The 27,070-nt window shown below is 42.9% G+C and overlaps 2 protein-coding genes across 7 annotated transcripts in view; one reads left to right on the top strand and one right to left on the bottom strand.

The window, feature by feature from the left end:
- PTPN14 (protein tyrosine phosphatase non-receptor type 14) overlaps nucleotides 1-7,625 on the top strand; it is a 167,646-nt gene extending 160,021 nt beyond the window's left edge. For all 3 annotated transcript variants that reach the window (XM_089909679.1, XM_089909686.1, XM_089909689.1), the window contains 2 exons: nucleotides 109-272; nucleotides 4,932-7,625. In XM_089909679.1, the coding sequence (XP_089765805.1) occupies nucleotides 109-272; nucleotides 4,932-5,060 (293 nt within the window). In that variant the 3' untranslated portion in view covers nucleotides 5,061-7,625. The remainder of the gene's footprint in view (nucleotides 1-108; nucleotides 273-4,931) is intronic.
- The window catches only part of SMYD2 (SET and MYND domain containing 2), a 74,601-nt gene continuing 47,639 nt past the window's right edge, over nucleotides 109-27,070 (bottom strand). For 2 of the 4 annotated variants that reach the window (XM_022593394.3, XM_022593392.3), the window contains 2 exons: nucleotides 26,587-26,695; nucleotides 109-23,767 (listed from right to left, as the gene is read on the bottom strand). In XM_022593394.3, coding sequence (XP_022449102.1) covers nucleotides 23,657-23,767; nucleotides 26,587-26,695 — 220 coding nt within the window. In that variant the 3' untranslated portion in view covers nucleotides 109-23,656. The other 2 variants (XM_089909699.1, XM_022593393.3) reach the window with 2 other exon arrangements.

Here is a 27,070-nt window from a genome sequence, read left to right as displayed (position 1 = left end):
TGTAAATTATTGTCACTTAAAAAAAAAAAATTCACAGTTTTTTTTCCCCTCACTTGTATGCAAAGCGATGCAGGACATCAGTGACAAGATTTGCATGTTGTCTTGCAGCCTACTTGGAGGAGATCCAGTCGGTCCGTCGCCATACCAACAGCATGTTGGAAAGCACCAAGAACCAGCACCCCCCGATAGTGGTCCACTGCAGTGCTGGGGTGGGAAGGACCGGCGTGGTCATCCTTTCTGAGCTGATGATCTACTGCCTGGAGCATAATGAAGTAAGTCATTCTGGGCTTCTGAATCCTCCACCTTGGGGACCAATCTACACCATGGCCAAACCTTCACCTGTACCCTTCTATTTCCACTGTTTAATTTCCTCTCCTGATGAGAGTTTTCCAGGCCCATGATTCCTAGTTGGACTCTGACATTTACAACCTTCCTGATCTTTTGCCTTTCACTGCTCTGTGTAGAGACCCCGATAATATAGAAAAAGAGTTGAAACTGTGAGAGAGGCAACATTTAGAAAATCTGATCTTTGCTGGCATCAACTCCCAGAAGTCTGCAGTGTTTCGTAGAAGGTCTGGTTTTATTGTGGGTAATTTTCCACAGTGGGTTATTGGGTCGCATATGGTATAGATGCGTCTTGCACTTCTGGGATGTGTTTTGGCTTAACTCCTACGTGAAAATGTGTGTACTTTAAAAACGTTTTTCGTTCTTTAGTGGGGAGTTTTTTGAGGGGGCTCTTTGCTCTTGTCTAGACTGGCAGTGGTGTGTAGCAGAGCCAGGTAGATAATCCGAGGGCAGAGACGTGGCCTGCCTTTGCTGAGGCTGGAGGCCCAGCTTTTCTCCCATAGACACGGGCTGCGGCTGAATTTGTGCCCACACGGTGTGTGGCATTCCCTTCTTGCTGTAGGTCAGGGAGTTACACCGAGGGGCTTTTGATTTTGTAGAGATGAGACAAATAGCAATCAAAGGCGAAAGAACAATTCTTCTGCCTTCTATTCTCACAGGGGGCTTTAGGGGTTTTAGATGGCTTTCACTTTTTTTTTCTTAGGTTCTTTAATCACCGCTAGCAGCACACGTCCCGTTCCTGTTTTACAGATGAGGAATGCTGAGGTCCAGAAACAATCTAGTGGCTTGTCCAGTGCCAGGTGGCCCTTAAGCAGTGGTGCCAAGGTTTGAAGTGAGGTCTCTCACCTCCTGGCCCTGAGTTATTTCCTGTCTTCACTCTGCCTCCAAATGCCAGGTGTCATTTGATTCTTGTTCAATTTACAAATTGTACAGCTTGGAGAATCAAAGGAAACTTTTGAAGTGGTTTGATAGTTTTAAAATCAGGAGATGTTATAATGCATGTTCTGTGAAGGAATTTATATAACAATATATGTATTTACTCAGTGGTTTGAAGATCAGATTAAATATTGCCCCATGGAGTTTGTTATATTCAAACTTCTCGGAAAACGATAAATGCCAAGTTTAAATATGTTCAAAGGATTTTTAAGTTCCCTGCCTATGAAAGGTTAATTTTGGAAACGTTCAGTCTGTACATATGAATGTTTGTGCTGCTAAAAAGTAGAAGAGGAGTTGTATCACATGTGGCCTGTTGTTCAAACAAACAAACATTCTATTGGGGAGCAAAATTCCCATCATGGAATCACTTGAGTCTACATAACAGAAATCTCGTCGTCATCTATGAGTTTTTATCGTTTTGTCTCACATGAGATTTCTTGATTGTCTGCTTCTCTGTCACTACTAGAAGTCTCTAGGAGTTTCTAGTAGAGTGAATAGCTCGCCACTGAGTCCCAGATCCGCTCACTGCTGGGAAGATAGACTAAGATGCAGTGGGATCTGGGTACGTGTGGCTCAAGCATATCCGAGCTCCACTGGCAGCACCAGTGGGTTCCTGGGGAGGAAGAAGGGCCGCATCCTCCCCTCCCCACTTAGAGATCTTTTCTTATGTCACTTTCTTCGCCAAATTCCCCTTCTTTTCTGCATTCCCCTTCTTTTCTGCATTCCCCATGTGCTCTTCCTCTGTTCCCCCTTCCTCCTTTTCAACTTGAGAAGCTGTTTTGTCAGTCTGGTCTGACATGAAGGATCGCTGTGTTCTGAGAGCTCTTTGGAGACCCATCAAAGGCTGAGCCTCAGTAATACGATGACATGAAGGCTCATCGATCACCAGATGTCACTGGCCCAGTGGAACATAACAGATGTCAGAGCCAGCGTGGTACAGAGTAAGGGGTTCAGCCACTAGGGCCTTGAGTGGACTTGGTGAGGGCTCAGGGTGATTAAATTCTCTATGGTGTATCCAGACACAGCAGATTTCCTCAATGCCCAGTTGCATGCCAGAACACTTACTGGAATGTGGTCAGTCCAAAAAGGACTTCTGTTCCCATTGATATTCAAAGATAGCAAGATGACTCATAGTTTTCACTTCCCTTCCCCTAGCACATGTAGCCAGCGTTATCTGTCCCATTTCCCATAATTGCTATTGGTAGCCGGCTTGTTCTGCTTCAGACCTGGCTAGTAAAATTCAAACCCTTATTTTAGAAGAGGAGTGCAACCATGTTTCTTTGTTTTTTAAACAAAAGATTTTGCTAAATCAATATAAAATTGGTTGTCCCATTTTTCTCCCGTCTAAACTTTCCCATCTTCTTTCCATGGCTTCTGGATTTAGGATACTTTATGTTTTAGTCTATAATCCATAGAGTTTTAATTTCATCAGTGAAATGCCTTTTCTTTTTCCTGGAGCAAAGATGCTTAACCGTGAAGTCGGGCAGCTGCGAGGGGATTCTCCTGGGCTGCCCTGGGAAGCTTTGTGCCCTGTTGCTTTTGGTCACTGAATGTTAGCTATGACATTTTAATGCCCATACTTTTGTTTTCAGAACGCACCAGTTTCATGGTTTGTGATACTCTCTCTTGGCCACCTGTCCCAGATTAGCTAAATTACAAAAGGTCAGGTTCTCACTAGCCAAAGAGCAAGATGTCTTGATCTTGCTGCTTTTCTGAATTGGTTATCCCTCCTTCGTAGAGTAGGGGGGTGGGGGGGCGTCTTCTAAGCAAGATGGAGCAAGCATCAGCAGCCTCCGGATTCCTTGGGTTAGGGACGGTGGGCAGCAGAGCCTGTGGAAGTGCATCTTCAAGGCAAGCTGAAGGATTCTTTCATTGAGGACCAGGGGGAACTTTGTCTTGTCTCCAAACTGCCCTGTATCACCTAGTATACTGTCCTTGAGTCAGCCTGAGGGGCTGAGTCTTACAGGCTATGGAGATGGTAATGACCATGAATGATAGTGGTGATGGCAGAGATGGAAGTGGAGGAGATGGTAGAGGTAAAGGAGATGGTGGTGGGGGAGGTGGTGGTGGTTGTGATGATGACGAGAATGAAAATACTATAATAACCACAGCTAACGTGTATGTAGTGTTTACCATGGGCCAACACTATTTCAAGAGCCTTACAGCTCGTAGCCTTCACAGTGACCCTACGAGAGAGGTTCTGTTAGTACCCTCATCTAACAAAGAGAAACTGAGGCACAAGGAGATGACCTCTTAGCTTCTGTGTGACCCTGCCTCTCTTGTCAAAGCCTTTGATGGGTATGAGGTAGGAGCAGCCTTATTCTATCCTTATATTCAGTGCCCAACACAGGGTAATGCTTATCATGCATTATGTTAAGTTCATTATTAGGTGCTCTGTGTTGTGTATCACGATGTCAGTCACTTTGGAGTAGAGTTTAGGCACAGACCCACTAGTTACCATCAGAAGCTTATGGTCTAGGCTCTGTATTTTGACTAATAGTTTAAGGATTCACATGCCTTTTTCTCTTTGCGTATTACCAGGGACTTGTTCCTTTTAAATCTGTGGTGTGCATTACTTAACTAGTTTTGGAGAAGCGTGACTAAACAGGATGGCATGTATGGTATTGTAGCTACACAAAGTTTGGAAATAGCTGAAATGACTTGAAAGTAAAGTAAGAAAAGACATACAGCTGAGTTTTTATTATTTTATTTCTGATGCTTGCTCAGTCCTTGCTAAGTTCGTGGGTGTGGTCGTTTGCCTGGATTAAGGGCTCCCAGAGCAGGGGGAAGTATACGAAGGCCATGATGGCACATTGACTCCATGGTGCTTCGGCCTTGGCTGGTCCAGGAGGATGAAAGTGACACAAGTGAGGGGACACCATGGCACCAATGATCCATTGTATTAATTCCTTTCCATTGGAGATCTTCAAAGAATTTACACATTGGCAATCTCATTTAATACTCAAGATATCGTTAGTTAAAGACTTTCACTCCAAACATGTGTGACTGGTGCCCAGAGATTGTGCTTTGATGTTTTAAAGGTTTACATGTAAATTATCTCACTTGGTTATGCCTGCGATCCTGTGGGGTAGCAGGATGGGCATGAGTGTTCTTATTTCATTAATATTAATGAGACAGTGAGTAGTCTTTCTTAAGAGCCTACTGTGTGCCAGACACTGTGTTAAATGCTTTACATGTATTTCTTCATCTGATCCTCTGAGGAGGGTACTGTTTATCACCCTGTGTTACTGCCGAGGAAATGTCACTAACTTGGCCAAGGCCACACTGCCATTGGAGGAAAGCATCATTATCCTTATTTTACAGATGAAGAAGCGAAGACCCAGAAAGGGCTTAAATCCTACCATTGGGTCATGGTACGGTTAAGAGTACCAATCGGGTTTAACTCCAGCCTCTGTGTTTTCTCTAGTGGACTGGTCTGTAGTTAAAATATCACAACAGTGGTACATGACGACCAGCTTCTCCAGTTACTGTTAGGGTCTTTGACTGGGATAACCTAGAGGGGGCTGTCTTTGGCTTTCTCCTGTACCTGCACAGGGGCAGCGAGTGAATGCTTCCTGGATGAGGGAGTGAACCAAGGGAAGCCCCCCCCCGCCGCCGCCATCTCAGGATCTTCTTCTCTTTTCTTGCAGAAGGTGGAAGTGCCCATGATGCTGAGGCTCCTCAGGGAGCAAAGGATGTTCATGATCCAGACCATCGCTCAGTACAAGTTTGTCTACCAGGTCCTCATCCAGTTCCTCCAAAACTCCAGACTCATTTAACCCCCTGCTTCAGCTCCTGGAAGAGGCAGCCAGCTCCATCTTACAGATGGGGAAGCACCTCCAGACAACATCTGCTCCCCCAGCAGGGCGCGGATGGCCGGAGCAGGCAGGTCACGGGCTCCCTGAAGACAGGAGCGCCAAGATCATTCACAAACATCATGTATTATTTTATATGAGATAATTTATTTTTTCCCCCTTTGGAATAACTTTTGTGAATCATCGTAATGCAGTTTTCACAATAATATAGTACTTTTCATCTGAACCACATTTTGACTGATCTGCATTGTAATAGGTCAGTAGGGAGGGTTGCCTGGTGGATTATTTGGGGGACAGAGGCATAAGGGAACACATCTCTAGTGAAGTTGCAGCCAGATTTGTAACCAGCCCTGAAATTTGTCAGCCTAATTGCTCATGTCCAAATCAAAGATGGCAAGAAAATGAGTTCATCCTAAAATATAAAGGGCTAAGACCCTTTCCTGAAGGAGAACAACACTCTTTTCTTATATTTGGGGGCTCCTGCGGCTTGATGGGCAGTTCCTTCCCTTTCCCCTTTTTGCCCTCTCCCTCAGTAGTCTCTTTTTTCCTCCCAGACTTGAGTTAAAGACAGGACCAGCTAGAGGAAATGCTCCCTTTCCAATGCAGTGATTGCCATTGCCCGGGAAGAATGAGGACTCTGTGTTGTATCTTTCTCAACCACTCCTTATTCTGGGCTCTGGAGCCTGTTCCCCTGCTGGAGACTGCACCCTTGATATTTGCTGCTTCTCCCTGTTGGCTCAGTGGACCCTAGTCTGGTGGCCTCCGAGGCCCTGGGCCAGGCCGTCTGTGCAGCTAGGCTTCTTGCCTGATTGAGAGAAGATAACAGACCAGTGTGGAAGAGAGAGGAGACATGCAGGCCCTTGATATTGTTTCTTATTTAAATATGAAGTGTGTGCTGACGGGGATCTGAAGGTCAAGGTGCTGGGTGCCATGGAAAGGTTATAAAGGAAGCGGTTGGGAAAGCTGATGTATGGGGGCTCTTTGGCACTCAGGTGGCAGGGGCCCTGCCAGGAGCCACCCCAAGTGTTATCCCCGCCGTGCTGCTAGCATCTCCAGCCTTTGGCCTGCAGGAGCAGAACTAAGCCCACCCAGGACCTTGCAGTCCAAAGCTTGGCCCACCTGCTGAAAGACGGTGAGATTTGTGGTGCTTTCCTTTTCTCCATACAGCCCACTCTGGTCAGTTGTGGTATTAACCCTGCCCTCAGTTTGAAGCTCAGTCCTTAGTTCGTCTCCTTCTGGGCCTTCACTGGTCACTGTCCTTCTGAATTTTGTAGGTTAGTCTATAATAATCATGTTCTGCACATTATCCCTCTTGCTGACTTCTGGGGAATTTTCCCCTCTACTGTGTAGTTTTTCTTGATGCAACTTTTAATTGTGGCTTTGTTCTTAAAATTGACTTTTGCGGGTGTTCCATGATGCCTTCTTCCACTGCTCCTTTTTTTTTTTTTTTCCTCCTGAGGTGCAAATATAAAGAAAGAATGGCATCCAGTCGACCAGAAAGAGTGTGCCTTTGTGGCTTCTGGTCACCACAACAGGCGGGTGCGGAAGCAGATTCCTGATGAACTACTTTGGAGTATGAATCAACTTGGTTTCACATCTGGCCAGGTGTTAAGAGCGGTGGTTCTCTGTATTTGGACTCAGTATCTGGCTATGGAGGGCCTCCTACCTTCTCTTCCAAGGTCTAAAGAATCAGTCAAGGAGCAGAACTTCAGCTGAGCGCCGTAGATTCTGGAATTTTGCTGCGTGATCTGAAAAAGAAAACCACTAGTATGACATGTATTTTCAGTGGATCCCAGCTCGTAACCCTCACTAGGAGACGCTCAGAAATTGGATCATCGGCAAGCAAAGAGGTATTGTTTCCTTTTCCTTAGGGACTTTCCATCCTTGGGATATTCTGCTGTTAGGGATGTTTTAACAGTTGGTCTGCCGTTACTGGTTTATTGTTTGAGGAACCACATCGGTATTTCTCTTTGTCTCTCAGGCCCCAGTGTGGGGTGTTAAAATGTCTCATGTGGGCAGCGTGTAGATCTGCTGTCCCTGAGTTCATCACTCACGACCCTCCTTTCAGCTCATCCACTGTTGCCAGTTGGTGCTCTGGGGATATTCATGAACGCACAGAATGCAAAGAAGTAGGTTCAGTATCCAATTTCCTAGCCGAAGGTTGTATTGAAACGCAAAGGAAAACATTTAAAAGTGATTCCCCATATTTTGTTTTTAAAAACAAATGCTTTTTGCCCTTGAGCCCATTTTGCCTTCCTTTTCACGTCTCCAGTAAATGCCAACCTATCTCCTGTTAAATGAGCAGCAGACATTTGAAGTCCTTTCAGTGGCATCTGCATAATAATTGCCCAGAGATGCTTTATATCTGGGAAGCAAGCCAAGGAATAAACCTTGAAGCAAAGTGTACTAAATTAGTTATCTAGTTAGAGCTTTTGGAGTGAGTTCCTGACGATGTATCAAGTCTGAAGCTGCAGTTTCGACTTGAAGGGAGAAAATTTAAAATGGAGGGGGAAAAAAAAAAAGATACCATCTTACAACAAAGCCATCCAACGCTTTCAGGCCTCTGGTTTTGAAGTTTTTCCAGTTGAAATGTTTTGTTTCTTTCATCCACTCCCATTTGGATATATTGACGCAGTGTTCATCCTTGTTTACCGTGGTCCCTGAACCAGTGGGGCTGAGTTTGACGTCTTCACCCTTGAGCTGAGCTAAGCCTGTTTGAAAAGCCGAACCGTATCCTGTTGTGCTTTACTGGGTTCCTTGGGCTTTAAGTGGACACCACCTTGGTCTCATCTACATTTACACACCACTTTCCCTGGACAGGAAGTAAAGGAGGATTTGGCGGCTTTAGGCAGGGATGTCAAACGTGGAATATTCTGAGTAATAAACTTCCGAGAACCCTAAATAGAGAGAATTTTACTTCTACAACTTTTGTGCTCCTAGATTGAGAAGAGGAACTATTTTTGGACTGTAATTAGTTATTGTTTGCCTCCGAGTCCCGTGGCCATCTCTGGCCCCTTCCCCCCATCGGCCTGGAGAGAGGGTCTTGGTGGGCTCCGCTGGGTGACATCCTGTGGGACTTGCCCACTGGCTTGCCCAGGACTCACTTAACCTTTATCCTGCCTACACTCAGCTTTTGTGGTTCTGTTATAAACACCAGTGGGTACCGTAAGTCAGCACTTTTATCCAACTGCCTACCTTTCTTATCTTTTCCAGCTTGATATAGGTTGACTCATATGAAATTTCCAATATTTGGACCATGTTTTACTTACAATAACAGAAAATTCACATGGATCAACCTAACACTTACAGTTTGTTTCTCCTCCCCGATTAGTATGGATCCCAGCGCACCATATGTCATTTCTCAAGTGCTAATGAACACGAAAGCATGTACAGTGGGCGGCTTGGTTCTTTTTGTGAACTCATTGCCTTGCTGCGGCAACCCTTGCCTCACTTGAGTGGGCCATCTCCTGGGGCTTGGAGTCACTCTTTGCAGAGAGCACTTTGGATTCTCATAGGCAGGGTTGGCCATCACGCACGTGACTATGGGGTTTTCAGCTGCCATCCTTTCTTGATACACAGTCTGTATTAGCTGACCTCAGCCCAGTGGTTATGGAACACAATATGTGGGCCCGAGGTGTCCAGAGTCACAAAGCAGAATGTGCTTTTGAATCTCTCTTCCCCACTTCCAGTGGTGCGTGGGATGGAGAAAGTGGGTATGGTTATTGATTTTCTTTGGGGGGGGGTAGATCTGTCAATCGCTTGAGGTCAGGGGGTGGGCAAATGCAGGGACCTTCTAAGATGTGTGCCAGGGAGCTTAGACTCAAGGGTTGGGGACTGAGTCTGAGCCATATCAGTGTTAATCTACCCTTCATTCCTCCTTCGTGTCGGGGGTAACTGTCAGGATCCCAGAGTAAGAAATTTCCAGAAGCACCAAGTAATTACTGTTGGGCTCTTAGGGTGGCTCTTTGTGGGAATACAGTTCCCTCTTGTTTTACCAAAGATACTTCTGCAACTGTGTTTTATTTTATTGCCTATGGATTTTATCAGACACTCACCATGCTCTTACTTAGTGATTTCTTTCCGTGAGCAGAGTAACAACTCATCTAGCACTGATTCCAAATGGAGAAATTTGGGGTTTTCATGGAGACTGCAAACATTTTCCATTGGTCTAGAGCTTTACGGGTGACAGATTAGTTGGCCCTATAGGGTTGAAATAATCCTACTCGGCCCTATAGGGTGGACATCTCTAGGATATTAAATTATGTTTGACACTTCCCGTGAACTCTGAGCAAGTTAAGCACAATGGTTCTTGTCTTTGCCTCAGCTTCTAAGACATTTGGGGCAAAAGACCTTACTGGTGCATCTATCGAAAGTAACAGCAACATGCCTGGGAGAAATGGGCAGGTATATCCAAATTCTGCCAACTCATATGTGTTGCCCCGAAAATTGCTGTTCTTCATGGGGTCCTGAGGAACTCGATGGCCTACTTGCCTGACACTCAACCTTTATCCTGCCTGCTCTCAGCTTTTGCATTTGTTAGGAACTCAGATGCGTGTTTTTATCCAGCTTACTACCTTACTTATTTTTTTCCAGCTTAAGACAGCTGTGTCTTCTTCCTCAAGGCCAAACTAAAAGGTTCTCTATTAAAATGTCCATGAGCCTGGCATTGAATATCTGGCATCAGTCGGTTTCACAGGACTGCATAATTTATTGTTGCTTGGTGCAGTGAAAAGGAGGATGTGGGTCAGTTCCTACTGCTTGGAGCTTTGATCAGCCCTCTCATTTAAAAAGTAAATTCAAGGAACTTCTCGTTTTAAGACAGGAGGGCAAAAGCTGATGGGCAGCCTTGAACATGAGAACGCATCTATCTAGAAAGTCACTGTTCCTTCTGCCACGCTTTGGGCCATCCAGATCATTCTTTCCAAAAAATGCCATAAGCTTGCCCAGAGAAGAGCTATAAATGGGAAGAGAAAGAGGAAGGCTTGGAGTTTCTATCAAAAAGTTCCTGATTCACAAACAATTTTCTGAACTCGGTGATGTCTCTCCTACTCCCTCCCTTTCTATAAGGCCAGAGGGATGGAGATGAGGTGGTGATCCTGGGAAAGACCGCGCTGTAGTGGGGAGATCTGTTTCACCCTCACACAGTTTTTGGTTTTTTTTTAAATTATTTTATTTTTGGCTGCGTTGGGTCTTCATTGCTGCGTGCGGGCTTTCTCTAGTTGCGGCGAGCTGGGGCTACTGTTCGTTGCGTGCACAGGTTTCTCATCGTGGTGGCTTCTCTTGCTGCAGAGCACGGGCTCTAGGCGCACGGGCTTCAGTAGTTGTGGCTTGTGGGCTCTAGAGCGCAGGCTCAGTAGTTGTGGTGCACGGGCTTAGTTGCTCCACGGCATGTGGGATCTTCCCGGACCAGGGCTCGAACCCATGTCCCCTGCATTGGCAGGTGGATTTTCAACCATGGCGGCACCGGGGACGTCCGTACCCTCGCTCGTAGTTTTAAATCGTGTCCTCACTGTTGCAGTGGAGCTTGACGAATGTTCTCGATTCTGATGCCTGCCTAGGTTTGCTGCTCAGAAAGACCACCTCCCCTCACTTGCTGGTGGCCCTCCCTTTCCTTGCCACCTTATTAGCAGAAGATTTGCTCAACCACACGGCTCTGGAGTTAGCTATCACAGCTCCTGTGCATCTTTTTTTTTTTTTGCGGTACGTGGGCCTCTCACTGTTGTGGCCTCTCCCGTTGCGGAGCACAGCTCTGGACACACAGGCTCAGCGGCCACGGCGCACGGGCCCAGCTGCTCCGCGGCATGTGGGATCTTCCCGGACCGGAGCATGAACCTGCGTCCCCTGCATCGGCAGGCGGACTCTCAACCACTGCGCCACCAGGGTAGCCCCTCCTGTGCATCTTGATTGCGCCTCTCCTCCGGCCCGGTGGGGCTGCAGAGCGGATTCCCCTTCCCAGCACATCGTGTTTCTAATCAGGGCATAAAAAGCAGGTAAGACGTCAATATATCAGTAGTAACGGCAGTTCGTTGTCTCACTTGAGGGCACAGGTGGGACTACTTTGTGATGTCACCCTCTTCCAAGAGCACCCCATTCACTTAGGGCTACGCTGGCCTTGTTTTTCATTTGCTTTATGGATCAGCTCTCGACAGCACACCTTTTCTTTCCTTTCCCTACCCTTTTAGCAACTCCTACAAAGCAGCTGAATCTAGTCATAGGTAATCACTCTGCTCAATCTCTCCAAATTATGTAATTCGGAAATCTAATTTTAATCCTGAAAAGCCTATATAGTTTCACAAAGTAAAATTTGGCATTTATGTAGTTTCAAGGAATGAAATCTGGCAAAGGGAAATAACCATAATGAAAATAGCTAGGTGCTGTCGGCAACCAGGAAGCTGTCTTTACCCCCTTTCTCCCCTTGGCGACGGGCACTGTCAGTACTAGAAGGAGTGGAAGATAAGCTGGATCGATGGTCAGTCCTGTTTAGGACAAAGGTTGCACCACTCCCTCAGGCTTCTTTTGAGGCAAGCTGACATGGAGCCACAGCGGCTGCATTTGGCATCGTGACACGTGTAGTCGGATTAATTTGTTTCTAGCCTTCTCCTGCTGACTCTGTTCCCTTCACCGTCACCTCTACGCAGCCTGGCCAATCTGGTGAAATGGGTGAAGCTCTGGGCTCCGCAGGGACATTTATACGTTGCCTTGTGATCCGTTCTCCCCTGTCTAGGGAGGGGCAGGACACGCTATTCAATCCAGTCTGCAATGTGTCCTATTTTTTTCTTCCTCACCTCCACCTCCTCCTTCAGGGAAACACAGAGGCTGCCTCACCTGACAGAGGTTTTGGGAAAAAGCTAAGAACATTAGATTGGGGTCTTTTTGTGCCTTAGGGTGGAACTAGTTTGCTAACATCTCAGGAACCCTGCTCTGCATTGAGCTCAGCTGGCTCTCAGAGCAGAGGTGCCTGACGTTCTCAGCATTTCTCAGGGGCCTCCCACCTCCCTGGACTGTATGTGGTGTTAGCTAATAAACACCTTCAGCTTAGAACTGAGAGCTGTCATTCAGAGCCATTTTTCCCAACTTGGAATACCGTAAAATGTTATTGCAACTTCCTTTGACTGAACTTTCTTGCCAGTCTGAAATCTTAAAAATCTATTACCCTTATCCTTTCAAAAGTAAGGTTACTCTTCATCAGAGATGCTTTCCTGTGTATGTCCTTTGTTCCTTCAATAGTCAGCTAACTTGCTTGAGGACGTGTAAATGGGGGAAAAAAGGGTTTACATATGCAGATGACTATTAGATAACCTGAAGTAATTTGTGTTACATCAAGTAACATGCTGATCTATTTTGTTTCACTGGACTATTGTTGTGAGACTTAATTCAGTATTTTGATGCTTTCCTTGGTCTGTGTTTTATAAAATGTTGTGAATTGTTTTATCATTCAAACCAATTGACATTTAATAGGTCTCATTTCGAACCTACAGACAAGTCCCTAATGTAGAAACCAGTTTGTTCTTAAGGGTTTTAGGTCAGCCCATAGAAGCCTTCTGATGTCCAACACGGCTGAATAGCAGGGTGGTGTCAGCCAGATCTGGCTGGCATGGGCTGACCTGGGCATTTAACCACCTATCGTATTGTTGCTGTGAGAAATGCATTCCAGAGAGGGGCTTGGGATCCTGATAACACATTCTTCTCCCCGTGGTGGGCACTTGCTACCTTGCAAGATGGAGGTCCAGTCTCTTCACTGCAAACTAATTGTAAGGGGAGAGAGGGAGTGAGACATTTATAGGACGTTCCCTAAGTTGGGGAGTGATTAATATTCACATGTCAACTTTACTTTGGTATAGACTCCCTCTCAATTTAATAATATTAAAAGCCTTAAATAAAATTATGCATGCTATTCTATGTGCTTTTTTATATCAGTAAATAAGCTTATGCTTGCCAGTTTTATACACAATTAAGAGGTGTATGAAACTGACTTTTGACAGTATTTTTGCACTGTTTCCTATCTGTTTTTATAAAGTCTTTAGCTATTGGTCCTAGTTGTGTATTGTTTATGTTCTCACTGCCCTTGTTATTAAAATGTTTCATATGTGCCTTTACAAATGTGAGATCTTTATTCTAACCTTTTTTGTAAAAGATATCTATTGACTTCCAAATGCAATAAACTTTTTTTTTTTCCAGAGAAAACAGCTGAATCTTTTCTGTCCTATGTATGTTTGCATTAATTGAAAGCATCTTCTCTCTCAGGATTATTTTCATAGGCAAACGTATCTGGGAAAACCTGCCTTTTCACTTCTTTAAAGCCCATTTATTTCTACCCACTTTTAATTCCTGTATAATTGGATCACACTGAAGAATCAGTTTGAAATTTCCAAAAGTCATCATTGTTAGGAAAAAGCTGAAAGGGGTGATTGTTTTGTTAGGTAAATGGAGCGAAGAACCTAGAATTGGAGCTTACTCACAGCTGCAGTGACAACCCGTATTAAATGCCAAGTCCCCCCACAGCTGTCATTTATTCAGAGCCCAAACTGCTGGCCCAGAAAAGCCAAGCAGCAGGCTGCTATAGAAGACCCAAATCGTTGCTTTTGTCTTTCAGCTTTATCAACAGCACAACTCATCTCTAGGTTTAAAGGTGGCTGCCCTGCCCCATATTTTCAGCCACTCAACTGCCACAGACACACATGGTGAACCCCGGGTGATGAGGGTGGATACTTTATGTCCCTTTGATGAGTAGCAGGGCACTATGACCACTTCAGTGAGGAACCCACTTTCAGTCCTATCACTGTACAAGGAGTCATTCACCTACAGAGGTCCTGGCTTGTTTCACATCATGAAAATCAGGATACTGTAAACCACACTGGGGTGAAAGGAGATGGCAAGCAAATTTCACTAAACACATAGATTGTGCTGTACATAAGTTGACTGTGGCAACAAAACAATGACTGATAGTTTTTAAAATAAAAACTACATCAAGTTTGGAAAGAAAAAAAAGATGATAGGAGAGCCCAGCAAGATGGCAGAGTCGAAAGACTCTGAGCTTACCTCCTCTCACAAGCACACCAAAATCACAAGTATCTGCAGAACAACCATTGATGAACAAGATCAGAACATACCAGAAAAGATCTTCTACAACTAAATAAGGAACCACAATGTGAAGGGTAGGAGGGGCAGACTCGCGATATCATCGAGTCCGATACTCGCCCCGGGTGGGGTGACCCACAAATTGGAGAATAATCATACTGCAGAGGTTCTCCCACAGGAGTGAGGGATCTGAGCCCCACATCAGGCTCCCCAGCCCAGGGGTCCTGCATTGGGAAGATGAGCCCCCAGAGCATTTGGCTTTGAAGGCCAGTGGGGCTTAATTTCTGGAGGCCCACAGGACTGGGGGAAATAGTGACTTCACTTTTAAAGGGCACACACAAAATCTCTCGCACATTGGGACCCAGGGCAAAAGCAGTAATTTGATAGGAGCCTGGGTCAAACCTACCTGCTGGTCTTGGAGAGTCTCCTGGAGAGGCAGGGGTGGCTGTGGCTCACCCTTGGGACATAGACACTGGTGGCAGCCATAGCGAGGTGTATTCTACTGTGTGGACACTGGGACTCGTACCATCATGGTACCAACATCAAGCATCTAGCTCATTAGTGCCAAAACCTGGCCCCAGCCAACAGCCTGTAGGTGCCAGTGCTGGGATGCTTCAGGCCAAACAACTAACTGGGCAGGGACACAGCCCTATCCATCAGTAGAGAGGCTGCCTAAAAGCTTCCTGAGGCCACAGCTACCTCTAGACATGCCTTTAGATAGGGCCCTGCCCACCAGAGGGGAAGGACCCAGCTCCACCCACCAGTGGACAGGCACCAGCCCTGCCTAGCCTGTAGACCAGCCATGCGCTAACCTCTAAACCAGCCTTACCCACCAGAGGGCAGACACCAGACATAAGAAAACCACAATCCTGCAGCCTGCAGACCAAGCCTGCCCAAAAGAGACCAGACCCTACCCTGGGACCAGCTGGGCCCTGGCACTACCCACTGGCAGGGCAACACAAGCTTTGGGACACCCCAGACCCCATACCTAACTGTGTCAGTAACTGGTCTCCACCTCTGCCCCACCCACCCCAAACAGAACGCTGACACCAGCTCTAGGATCCCTGGGCCCTGCAGCCGAACTCCAGGACCCAGCCCTGCCTGCCAGTAGTCCAGCACTAAATCCAGGACATGGCTTCACCCACCAGTGGACAGGCAACAGCCCTGGAGTCTTCTGGATCCTGACTCCGCCCACCAGTGTACCAGCACTAGCCTGGGCTGCCTAAGGTTCTGCAGCCAGCTGCCTCGCAAGCAAGCTCCGCTAACCAGCAGCCAGCAGCATCCACACAAGGCGGGGCTTGGCAACCAACCGGGCTAGGGACCAACCAAGCCTACCAGACCATCCACATAGCCAGCCCACCCCAACAGAAGGACCCACACAGCCCTCTTAGGGGGAACCCCTAGAGTATATAGCTTGGGTGACAAGAGGGGAGCGTGCTGCTGGGACACATAGGACATCTGCTACAGAGGGCCACTTCTCCAAGGTCAAGAAACATCACTAATCTACCACATACGTAAAAATACACATAGCAACTTAGACAAAATGTGTTGGGAGAGGAACATGTTCTAGACAAAAGAACCAGATAAAAACGCCGGAAGAAGAACTAAGTGAAATGGAGATAGGCAATCTACCAGAGAGAGAGGTCAGAGTAATGATCATAAAGATGCTCAAAGAACTCAGGAGAAGAATGGATGCACAGAGCAAGCAGTTCCAAGTTTTTAACAAAGAATTAGAAAATATGAAGAATAACCAGAGATGAAGAATACAATAAATGAAAAACACACTAGAAGAAATCAATAGTAGACTACACGATACAGAGGAACAAATCAGTGAGTTGGAAGACAGAGTAGTGGACATCATTGCCACTGAACAGAAAAAAAAATAATGAAGAGAAATGACATTTTAAGAGACCTCTGGGACAACATCAAGCACTAATGTTCACATTATAGGGGAATGTCCCAGAAGAAGAGAGAAAGGGCCCAAGAAGATATTTGAAGAGAGAACAGCTGGTAACTTCCCTAACCTGGTAAAGGAAACGGTCACCCAAGTCCAGGAAGTGCAGCAAGTCCCATACAGGATTAACCCAAAGAGGAACACACACACCAAGACACACTATAATCAAAATGACAAAAATTAAAGATAAAGACAGAATATTAAAAGCAGCAAGGGAAATAACACAGAAGGGAATCTCCATAAGGCTATCAGCTGATTTTTCAGCAGAAACTCTGCAGGCCAGAAGGGAGTGGCACACTATATTTTAAATGATGAAAGGGAAAAACCTTCAACCAAGAATACGCAGCCAGGCTCTCCTTCAGATCTGACGGAGAGATCAAAAGCTTTATAGACAAGAAAAAGCTAAGAGAGTTCAGCACCACCAAATCACTTTTACAACAAATGTTAAAGGAACTTCTCTAGGTTAAAAAGGAAAGGCCACAACTAGAAACAAGAAAATTACGAAATGAAAAAGCTCACCGGTAAAGGCAAACATACAGTAAAAGTAGGAAATCACCCACACAGAAAGCTAGTAGGGAAGTTAAAAGACAAAAGTTGTAAAATCACCTAGATCCACAATAAGCAGTTAAGGGATACACGAACAATTAGATAAAAAATATGATATCAAAAACAGTAATTGTGAGGGGAGGAGAGTATATATATATATATATATATACTGCTAGATAAAAACCTCATTGTAACCACAAACTGAAATTCTATAATAGATACACACAAAAATGAACACAAACGTAACACTAAAGACAGTCATCAAATCACGAGAACAAAAGAAGAAAAAAAAAGACCTGCAAAAACAAATTCAAAACAATTAACAAAATGGCCAATAAGAACATACATATTGATAATTACCTTAAATGTAAACAGACTAAATGCTCCAACCAAAAGACACAGAGTGGCTGAATGGATACAAAAACAAGATCCATATATTAGCATATGCTGCCTACAAGAGACTCACTTCAAATCTAGAGACACACACAGACTAAAAGTGAGGGGATAGAAAAAGGTATTCCATGCAAAAGAAATCAAAAGAGATCCGGAGTAGCAAACTTATTATCAGACACAATAGACTTTAAAATAAAGACTGTTAAAAGAGACAAAGAACGACACTACATAATGATCAAGGGATCGATCCAAGAAGTAGATATAACAATTGTAAATATATTGGGTTGGCCAAAATGTTCCACTGGCTTTTTCTGTAACATCTTACAGAAAAACCCAAATGAACATTTTGGCCAACCCAATACATGCATGCAACACAGGAGCACCTAAAATATAGAAGGCAAATATGAATGGACATAAAATGAGAAATCAACAGTAACACAATAATAGTAAGGGATTTTTAACACCCCACTTATATCAATGGACAGATCATCCAGACAGAAAATCAACAAGGAAACACAGACCTTAAGTAACACATCAGGGCTTCCCTGGTGGTGCAGTGGTTGAGAGTCCGCCTGCCGATGCAGGGGACACGGGTTTGTGCCCCGGTCCGGGAAGATCCCACATGCTGTGGAGCGGCTGAGCCTGTGAGCCGTGGCCACTGAGCCTGTGTGTCCGGAGCCTGTGCTCTGCAACGGGAGAGGCCACAACAGTGAGAGGCCCACATACCGCAAAAAAAATAAAAATAAAAAAAATAACACATTAGACCAAATGGATTAACTGGTATGTATAGAGCACTCCATTCAAAAGCAGTAGAATACACATTCTTTTCAAGTGCACATGGAACATTCCCCAGGACAGATCACATGCTAGGCCACAAAACAAGCCTCAGTATATTTAAGAAAACTGAAATCATATCAAGCTTCTTTTCTGACCCCAATGCTATGAGACTAGAAATCAACTACAAGAAAAAAATTGAAAAAACACAAACACATGGAGGCTGAACAATATTCTACTTAAGAACTATTGGATCACTGAAGAAATAAAAAAGGATAACAAAAAGTACCTAGAGACAAATGAAAATGAAAACACGATGATCCAAAATCTGTGGGACACAGCAAAAGCAAAAAAACAAAAGGGAAGTTTATAGTGATACAAGTTTACCTCAGGAAACAAGAAAAATCTCAAACAACCTAACTTGATGCCTAAGCAACTAGAGATAGAAGAACAAACAAAACCCAAAATTAGTAAAAGAAAAAAAAATCATAAAGATCAAAGCAGAAATAAATACAGATGTAAAAATTAGGAAAAAAATCAATGAAACAAAAAGCTCGTTCTTTGAAAAGATAAATGAAAGTGATAAACCTTTAGCCAGACTCATCAAGAGCAGAAGGCCCAAATCAATGAAATCAGAAATGAAAACGGAGAAGTTATAATCAACACCACAGAAATACAAAGGATCATAAGAGCCTACTATGAGCAACTACATGGCAATAAGATGGACAACCTAGGTACAACACCACAAGACTGAACTAGGAAGAAATAGAAAATATGAACAGACCAATTACCAGTAATGAGATTGAATCAGTAGTTTTAAAACTCCCAACAAACAGAAGTCCAGGACCAGATGGCTTCACAGGTGAATTATACCAAACATTTAGAGAAGAATTAACACCTATCCTTCTGAAACTATTCCAAAAAACAGAGGAAGGAACACTTCCAAACTCATTCTATGAGGCCAGCATCACCCAGATACCAAAACCAAAGCTATCACAAGAAAGAAAATTACAGGCCAGTATCACTGATGAATATAGATGCAAAAATCCTCAACAATATATTAGCACACTGAATCCAACAATACATTAAAAAGATCATACACCATGATCAAGTAGTATTTATTGATATCTCAGGGATGCAAGGATTTTTCAATATCCATAAGTCAATCAATGTGATACACCACATTAACAAAGTGAATAAAAACCATATGATCATCTCAATAGATGCAGAAAAAGCTTTTGATAAAATTCAACATCCATTTATGATAAAAACTCTCCAGAAAGTGGGCACAGAGGGAACCTACCTCAACATAATAAAGGCTATAAATGACAAACCCATAGCTAATATCATACTCAATGGTGAAAAACTGAAAGCATTTCCTCTAACATCAAGAACAAGACAAAGGTGCCCACTCTTGCCACTTTTATTCAACATAGTTTTGAAGTCCTAGCCACAGCAATCAGAGAAGGAAAACAAATAAAAGGAATCCAAATTGGAAAAGAAAAAGTAAAACTGTTACTGTCTGCAGATGACACGATACTATACATAGAAAATCCTAAAGACACCACCAGAAAATTACTAGAGCTCATCAGTGAATTTGGGAAAGTAGCAGGATACAAAATTAATATACAGAAATCTGTTGCATTTCTATACTAACAATGAATTAGCAAAAACAGAATTAAGGAAACAATCCCATTTACCATCACGTCAAAAATAATAAAATACCTAGCAATAAACCTACTTAAGGGGCAAAAGACCTATACTCTGAAAAGTATGAGATGCAGATGAATGAAATTGAAGACAACTGAAACAGATGGAAAGATATACCATGTTCTTGGATTGGAAAAATCAATATTGTTAAAATGACCATACTACCCAAGGCAGTCTACAGATTCAATGCAATTCCTATCAAATTACCAATGGCATTTTTCACAGAACTAGAACAAATAATTTTTAAATTTGTATAGAAACAAAAAAGACCCCAGATTGCCAAAACAATCTTAAGAAGAACAGAGCTCAAGGAATCATGTGCCCTGACTTTAGACTATACTACAAAGCTACAGTAATCAAAACAATATGGTACTGGCACAAAAACATATAGAGATCAATGGTACATGATAGAAAGCCCAGAAATAAACCCACACACTTTTGGTCAATTAAGAGGCAAGAATATACAATGGAGAAAGACAGTCTCTTCAGTAAGTGGTACTTGGAAAACTGGACAGCTATGTGTAAGAGATGAAACTAGGACATTCTTTAACACCATATACAAAAATAAACTCAAAATGGATTAAAGACCTAAATGTAAGGCCAGATACTATAAAAATCCTAGAGGAAAACATAGAACACTCTTTTACATAAATCACAGCAATATTTTTTTGGATCACCTCCTAAAGGAAATAAAAGCAAAAATAAACAAATGGGACCTAATTAAACTTGGAAGCTTTTTACACAGTAAAGGCAACCACTGATAAAACGAAATGACAACCTACTGAATGGAAGAAAACATTTGCAAATGTTATGACCAATAAGGGACTAATATCCAACATATATAAACAGCTCATACAATTCCAACGTCAAAAAAACAACCCTATTAAAAAATGGGCAGAAGAGCTGGTTTTTTCCCCAAAGGAAATGCAGACGTCCAACAGGAACATGAAAAGATGCTCAACATCGCTAATCATCAGGGATATGCAAATCAAAACTACAATGAGATATTGCCTCACACCTGTCAGAACGGCTATTATCAAAAATAACACAAATAACAAATTCTGGCAAGGATGTGGAGAAAAAGGAACCCTCATGCACTGTTGGTAGGAATGTAAATTGCTGCATCCACTGTGGAAAACAGTGTGGAGGCGTCTTAAAAAACTAAAAATAGAACTACATTCCACTCCTGGGTATATATCTGAAGAAAACAAAAACTCTAATTCGAAAAGATACATGCACCCCAACGTTCATAGCAGCATTATTTACAATTGCCAAGATATGGAAGCAACCTAAGTGTCCATCAACTAATGAATGGATAAAGAATATGTGGTACATATATACAATGGAATACTACTCAGCCATAAAAAAATAACAAAATTTTGCCATTTTCAGCAACATGGATGGACTTGGAGGGCATTAAGCTTGGTGAAATAAGTCAGACAAAAACAAATACTGTGTGAAATCACTTACATGTGGAATTTAAAAAATACAACAAACTAATGAATATAACAACAACAAAAAGCAGACTCGTAGAGAACCAACTAGTGGTTACCAGTGTGGAGAGGGAATGGGGAGGGCAATATAGGGGTAGGGGATTAAGAGGTACAAACTATTAGGTATAAAATAAGCTACAAGCGTATATTGTAAAACAGGGGAAATACAGTCAACATTTTATAATAACTATAAATTGAGTAAAACCTTTAAAAACTGTGAATCAGTGTATTGTATACCTATAACTTATATCATATTGTACAGCATCTACTTTAACAAAAAAAGATGATACTAGACAAAATACCAATGAACATGGAAAGAAGTCAAGTAGAATGGCAAGAGAATAGGTACATACACTAATTTGTTTTGTCATTCATGGAATGAGTAAATGGACTCAATTTCTTTGGTTGATGAACAGAAAAAGTAGTCTTACCCTATAGTTTAGACATAAAACTAACTATGAGTAGATAGCCCTGTTTATTTCCAAATACTCTATTAGCAGGAAGCAAATTAAAAAAGAGAGAAAAGAAAACTCAAAAGAGCAAAAGATAAGTATAAGAAAAACACACAAATATGCAATAAAATGACAAAAACAGGATCAAACACATCAATTTCATGTGATTCTACTTTTTATTATCTGTAACAACAAATAGGGAAAACTTGTCAGACTTAACAGTTAAGAAATATATAGAAGAAAAGAGCTCTTTCCTAATAGCTATAGAAAACATAAAATCTAGGAATTAAGAAGAATGTGCAGGACCTGTATAAACATAACTAAACTACTTCAGAGGCAAAATGTAGACAAATTGATAAACTCATCACATTCTTGGATAGAAAGACTCATGAAGAGGTCAGTTCTCTGAGTACCAATGAGTTCAATGCAATTCTAATAAATATTCCAGGAGTACTTTTGCTGGGGGAGTAGAGAAAGGCCATGAGAGGACTTGGCCAAGTGATTCTAAAGTACTTTGTAGGGTTAAACATGGGAGAATGGTCAGAAAAACTCCAGAGAATGCAAAAGGATTAGCCTTAGTAGATACTAAAAGTTCTGCAGTGCAACAATAGTTAAAAGTACTTTACTTCTATAGTAGACGGATCAATGGAATGAAACACTGCAGAAATAAACCTAAGTCTTAGGGAAATGATAATGGTATCATTTCAAATCAGCAGGGGAAAAGAAATCATTCCATAAACAATGCTGGCATAAGTGGCTAGCAATTTTGAACATTAAAAAGTTTAGAGTACTATTAGATCCCTTAACCATTAAACAATGTATTAAATAAAACGATTCCAGACAGATCATAGACAAAGTTGTATTTCTTTTTTTCATTTCAAAATGAAAAAAAAAAATCTGCCTTAGTACAAATGTCATGAAAAATAAACTTAATGGACAACCAGGGGAAAATATTTTCAACACATGACAAAGAGCTAATATCCCAATATACATTGAGATCTTAGAAATTATTATGAACGGCATAAATAACAAAATAGGCAATGGCTGTGAACATCAGCTCACAGAAGAAACACAATAATTCCTAAGTATATGAAAAAGTACCCAACTTCATTAATAAATGCATATAAACAAAATAGTTCACACATTATATTGGCAAAAAAATTTTAAACAATACAGTGTTATGAGGGTAGAGGAAAACAAATACTATAAATATTATATTCTATTGGTACCTGCTGCAGTTTTTTAGAAAGGAAATGTGGCCATACTTACTCAAATAAAAAAAAGTTTCCACTATTTGATACTGAAATTCCACTTCTAGGAATCTGTCTCCAAAAATGGTACCCCATGTCAGCAAAGTTATACGTCTAAGACTGTTCACTGTGGCGTCGTTTATAATAGCAGCAAAGTGGAAAACCCACATGTCCATAAATAAGAGAACAGCTGAATAGATTATGACATACACATTCCATGCAACGTTCTGCCTCTAAAGAGAATGAAGCATATCTGTAAATGCTGAAATGAAAAGGGTCCCTATTGTTAGGTCAGAGAAGCAGACTACAAAATATGTCAGTACCATTCTGCCTTTGTTTTTCTAAATCTGTTTATACAGATATGCTATACGGGTGTGGAAAACACTGGGGCCACATAAGCAAACTATCACAGTGGTTACCTCTGGGTGGTAGGACTGCTGAGAAAGAAGGAACAGCTCACTTTTTCATATAATTTAAATTTATTGAGAAAGTATTACCTTTACAAATTTTATAAAACCTAGACAGATGTTGGGCTAAGCTTATTTTAGGCCTAGCTACAGAGTAAATTTGCATTCTTAAAACACTAAGCTCCCCAGAGCCAGGACTATGCCTTCTTCATCTCTATGCACTTGGAGCATGTTTTGCATATAGTAGGTATTCAGTAAACATCTTAACGCACTTCACTGAACAAGAGAAGGCATTCTACCTGCTGAATCCGCTGTGTGCAGTTAACTGCGAGTGAGAGATGTGTGTGGTGTCTGTAGATGAGGAAAGAAGGATAACAGACCAGATTCACAGCTGTTTCCAAGCTGTTTGCAGACCACGAATCTGAAAGAAAGCTGAGTGTAAACTCCATCAGGCTTTAATTATTACCTAATGGGGAGGTTCCTCTCTTTGGATCAGCAGAAACTCATCCAAGAAACATCCCTGCGCTGCAGGGCTCAGGGCTGTGCCCCTCTCTGCAGGAGCTGCTGAGAAACTTGCAGGTTGCTGTGGTCCAGGCTGTGGCGAAGCTGAATTCCTGCCGGCCGTGCAGGGAGAGATCAGCGTTTGCTCAAGAACATGGAATCGGTAAGGAAAAAATGTTTTTCCTGCTCAGGCTTACCCTGAGCACAGAATCATTATGCACTGAAGGGATACCAGACACTGGACAGAAAAAAACTGAAACGGACGCATTCTCCTGCCAGGGAGGGGCACCCATATCACTCAACTGCTCTCAGCTACTGATACCTTTCTTCCCTTCTTGCACCTTCTCAGTCTTGGGTCTTGTCGTCCTCCATGGGCACTGTATAGGGAAAGCAGCTGCAGGCTAACGAGGCTGCAGACCCCACTCCTGGGGGGGAGCGTGCCTGGGCTCCCTGCCTGATGCAGAACAGGTGCAACATCCATGCCAAGACCCGGCTCCATCACCACTTCGACATCCCCCCGCCCGACCGACAGAGGAAAACACAGACTTCATATACTATTATCTTTTTTAATTCTCTTTCATCATTCATGTTTGTTTAGAACATTACAGTAGGCATGAAGGGAAAAATAACTGCATTTTTAAATTATATTATAATATATGAAACCATGCCATTATCTTTTAGGGAAAAAAAGCATTCAAAAATTAATTTGATATGAAGGTTCAAGATTAAGACCAACATCCAAGTAAGCCATTTGTAAGGTTAAGTGCAAGTTGTGTTTTCATTCCAATGAGTTTACAGAGATGCTGGCATGACGTGTATGATTTGAAACAGTCAAATCCTCGAAGGTTTTTGCACTTGGATTTAAATAAAAACTAAAATGTCAGCATAGTTTCAGTGGCTTTCAATTTCCTGTTTGATCTCAGAAATGTATGGATGGTCTTTGCCATGAGCTACTTCCATGATGGCAATGGCCTAGGAGAGAGAGAACAGGGGTTGAGAGCCTGAAGCCAGTCCCCTTGCCCCTCCCCCGGACTAACTTTAATTCAGGCTGGACCTCTCTGCTTGAAGGCACAGGATGCAAACTGGCTTTCAGAGCCTGTGTTAGCCTCCAGAGTCTAGCTTTTTTTTTTTAAAAAGAAAAGAGGACAAGATTCTCTCACATCCGACTAGTCACCCAGTCTCTACAGCTGAGGAAAACATTCTTCAGTAGCTGAAGAAATGATAGAGAAATTGATTTAGGGACAAACCTTTTTGATTTTAGTTCATATTACTAATGTATAAGACATGACTAAACCGTTTTTCCCTTTCAAAAAGTGCACGCTTACATCTTTATACATATTCTTTAAAAACTTAAAAATAGGCACAAGTTTCATGTGAGGAATCCAGAGAGCACATATTTAATAAGGTTTCTTTAAGTGCAAGAGTTTCCAGTGGCTCCATTACTTTCTAGCTGTGTAACCTTGGGCAATTTACTTAACTACTCTGTACCTCACTGTCCTCATCTGTAAAATAGGAAGAACACATACCTCTCAGAGCTGTTGACACACATGAAGTGTTTAGAATAGCGCCTGGCATATAGGAATTACGTATCTAAGGTAATCCGTAATACTTAATTTTGCTCTTTTGTATTCAACTGTATTCTTCACAGATCGAAAAACTTAAGTTATTCCCACGTCCCCCAAACAGGGAATTTTTGATGGCCTGTGACTCTGACGGGCCTTCCTTTCTATTCTACCATTCTCTTCCTAGATCTCAACCCAACAGGGGTGCAAGCCTTCAGGAATCGCCTGGTTTAAATGTCTCGCCTTGCCCTCTGCATTCACGTCAGGACTCGTGTTCCTTCCTCAGATCTACTCTATCCTTCGGTGATCAGCAATTAGTTACTTAACAGCACTCTGCCGTTGAGACCTAACTGGTTAATTTTTTTCCAACCTCACCAAAGCAATAAATGGCATCTTAGAAGACAACTTCCACAGTTTAAAAACAGAAGGTTTTATTCTTAACTCCCACTTCTAGGCTGGGTCAGCCCTGGCCCTTCCTTTTGGGATGTCGGACCTTACTCCATCTTTCCGTATACTGTATCGGGAAGATATGGGGAATCTGGAGAATTAGGCATCCAAGCCTAGTCCACGGCCCCAACTTTCACAAAGATTCTCTTAACAGGTATAAACAGACTGTCCAAAGGTTACATTTTATCAACCTTTGTCTTCTACATAAATAATAATTGTCCCAAAGATTGTATTTTATCAACTGTTGATTCCTATATAAACAGCAATGAGAACCAATACTTGGGATGGTGGCTGTGCTTCTGTGAGCGGCAGGGCCTGGCCCCTGGCCCACTGGCAGGTCCTGGCACATAACCATACTCAATGAACGCTAACAATGATTATTAAGCCTATTTTAGAAACTGCAGATGGATAATCCTCATGCTGAGGGCCTCTCCAGACCCAACTGCCTTGATTTCACCACAATCAGGCATCATGAATCTATAAATCCCAAAGGGCAGAAATTTGGAGAATTCCCTCACTACGGTCTCCTGACCTATCCATGGCCTCTTTTTTATTTTTCCTTTCTTTTTATCGGTAATAGTGGACCAGAAAAGACATTTTAATAATGCCAGCCTCGTATCATGATCACATACTTAGAGCACTTCCATGGCTTCCCAGGGGACAAAGGGCAAGTACCCGCTTCCCCACAGCTGTGAACCTGTAACCACAATGTGGACACCCCTTTCCCAACAGAAGGGTCAGGATGCAAACGTGCCAAAGGCTCAGTTACTTACTACCCTGCCGCCTGCTGAATCCATCCCCCTCCCACTCCTATGGCTGGAGGGCAGCCAAGGGCTAGTCTTTCTCCACGACTGACCTGCAGGAAGGGAAGTGTGAGGAGTCCGTCAGGCACTGGGCCTCCTAACCTCACATCACACACATACCTTCTTCAGAGCTCTCTCCCCAGCAGCTTTGTTCTCCAGGCCCATGTACAATCTTCCCAGCTTCAGCCACATGGAGGCCACGTTGAGGGAATACAGAGGATAGTGCTTACTGGAAGGAGAGAAGAGACAACAGGCCACCTTGTCAACGGCTGCCGAGAGCCCACAGGCCGGGTGCAGTGAGCTGTGGTCGCCCAGCTGATGGCCACACTCTCCACGGCAGCCAGGCTCCTCCAGACCCCGGCAGGTGCTGAGTGGAGGGCATGGATGGTTCAACCCTGTCTACCCATCGTGGATGCACTTCATTTTATGCAGTTTGTGTGTTTCTGAAAAACCACATAAAAACTACAGGGGAGATCCTATAGAAAAACATGTATAAACACAACATTGAGTCCCAGCCCCAGATTTTTGTCTTTTAGGTGCACACATCACAGGGCATCGGGAAAATTCCCTCTTTATGAGGACAATAGGCCTATCCCCTCATATT

Source organism: Delphinapterus leucas, chromosome 1 (genome assembly GCF_059928025.1).
Source record: "Delphinapterus leucas isolate spDelLeu-1000000601 "Yukka" chromosome 1, BTC_Dleu_Yukka2, whole genome shotgun sequence".
Lineage (NCBI taxonomy): Eukaryota > Metazoa > Chordata > Mammalia > Artiodactyla > Monodontidae > Delphinapterus > Delphinapterus leucas.
The sequence above is the reverse complement of the archived record's forward strand: the minus strand, read 5'-3'. Positions and strand labels throughout refer to the sequence as shown.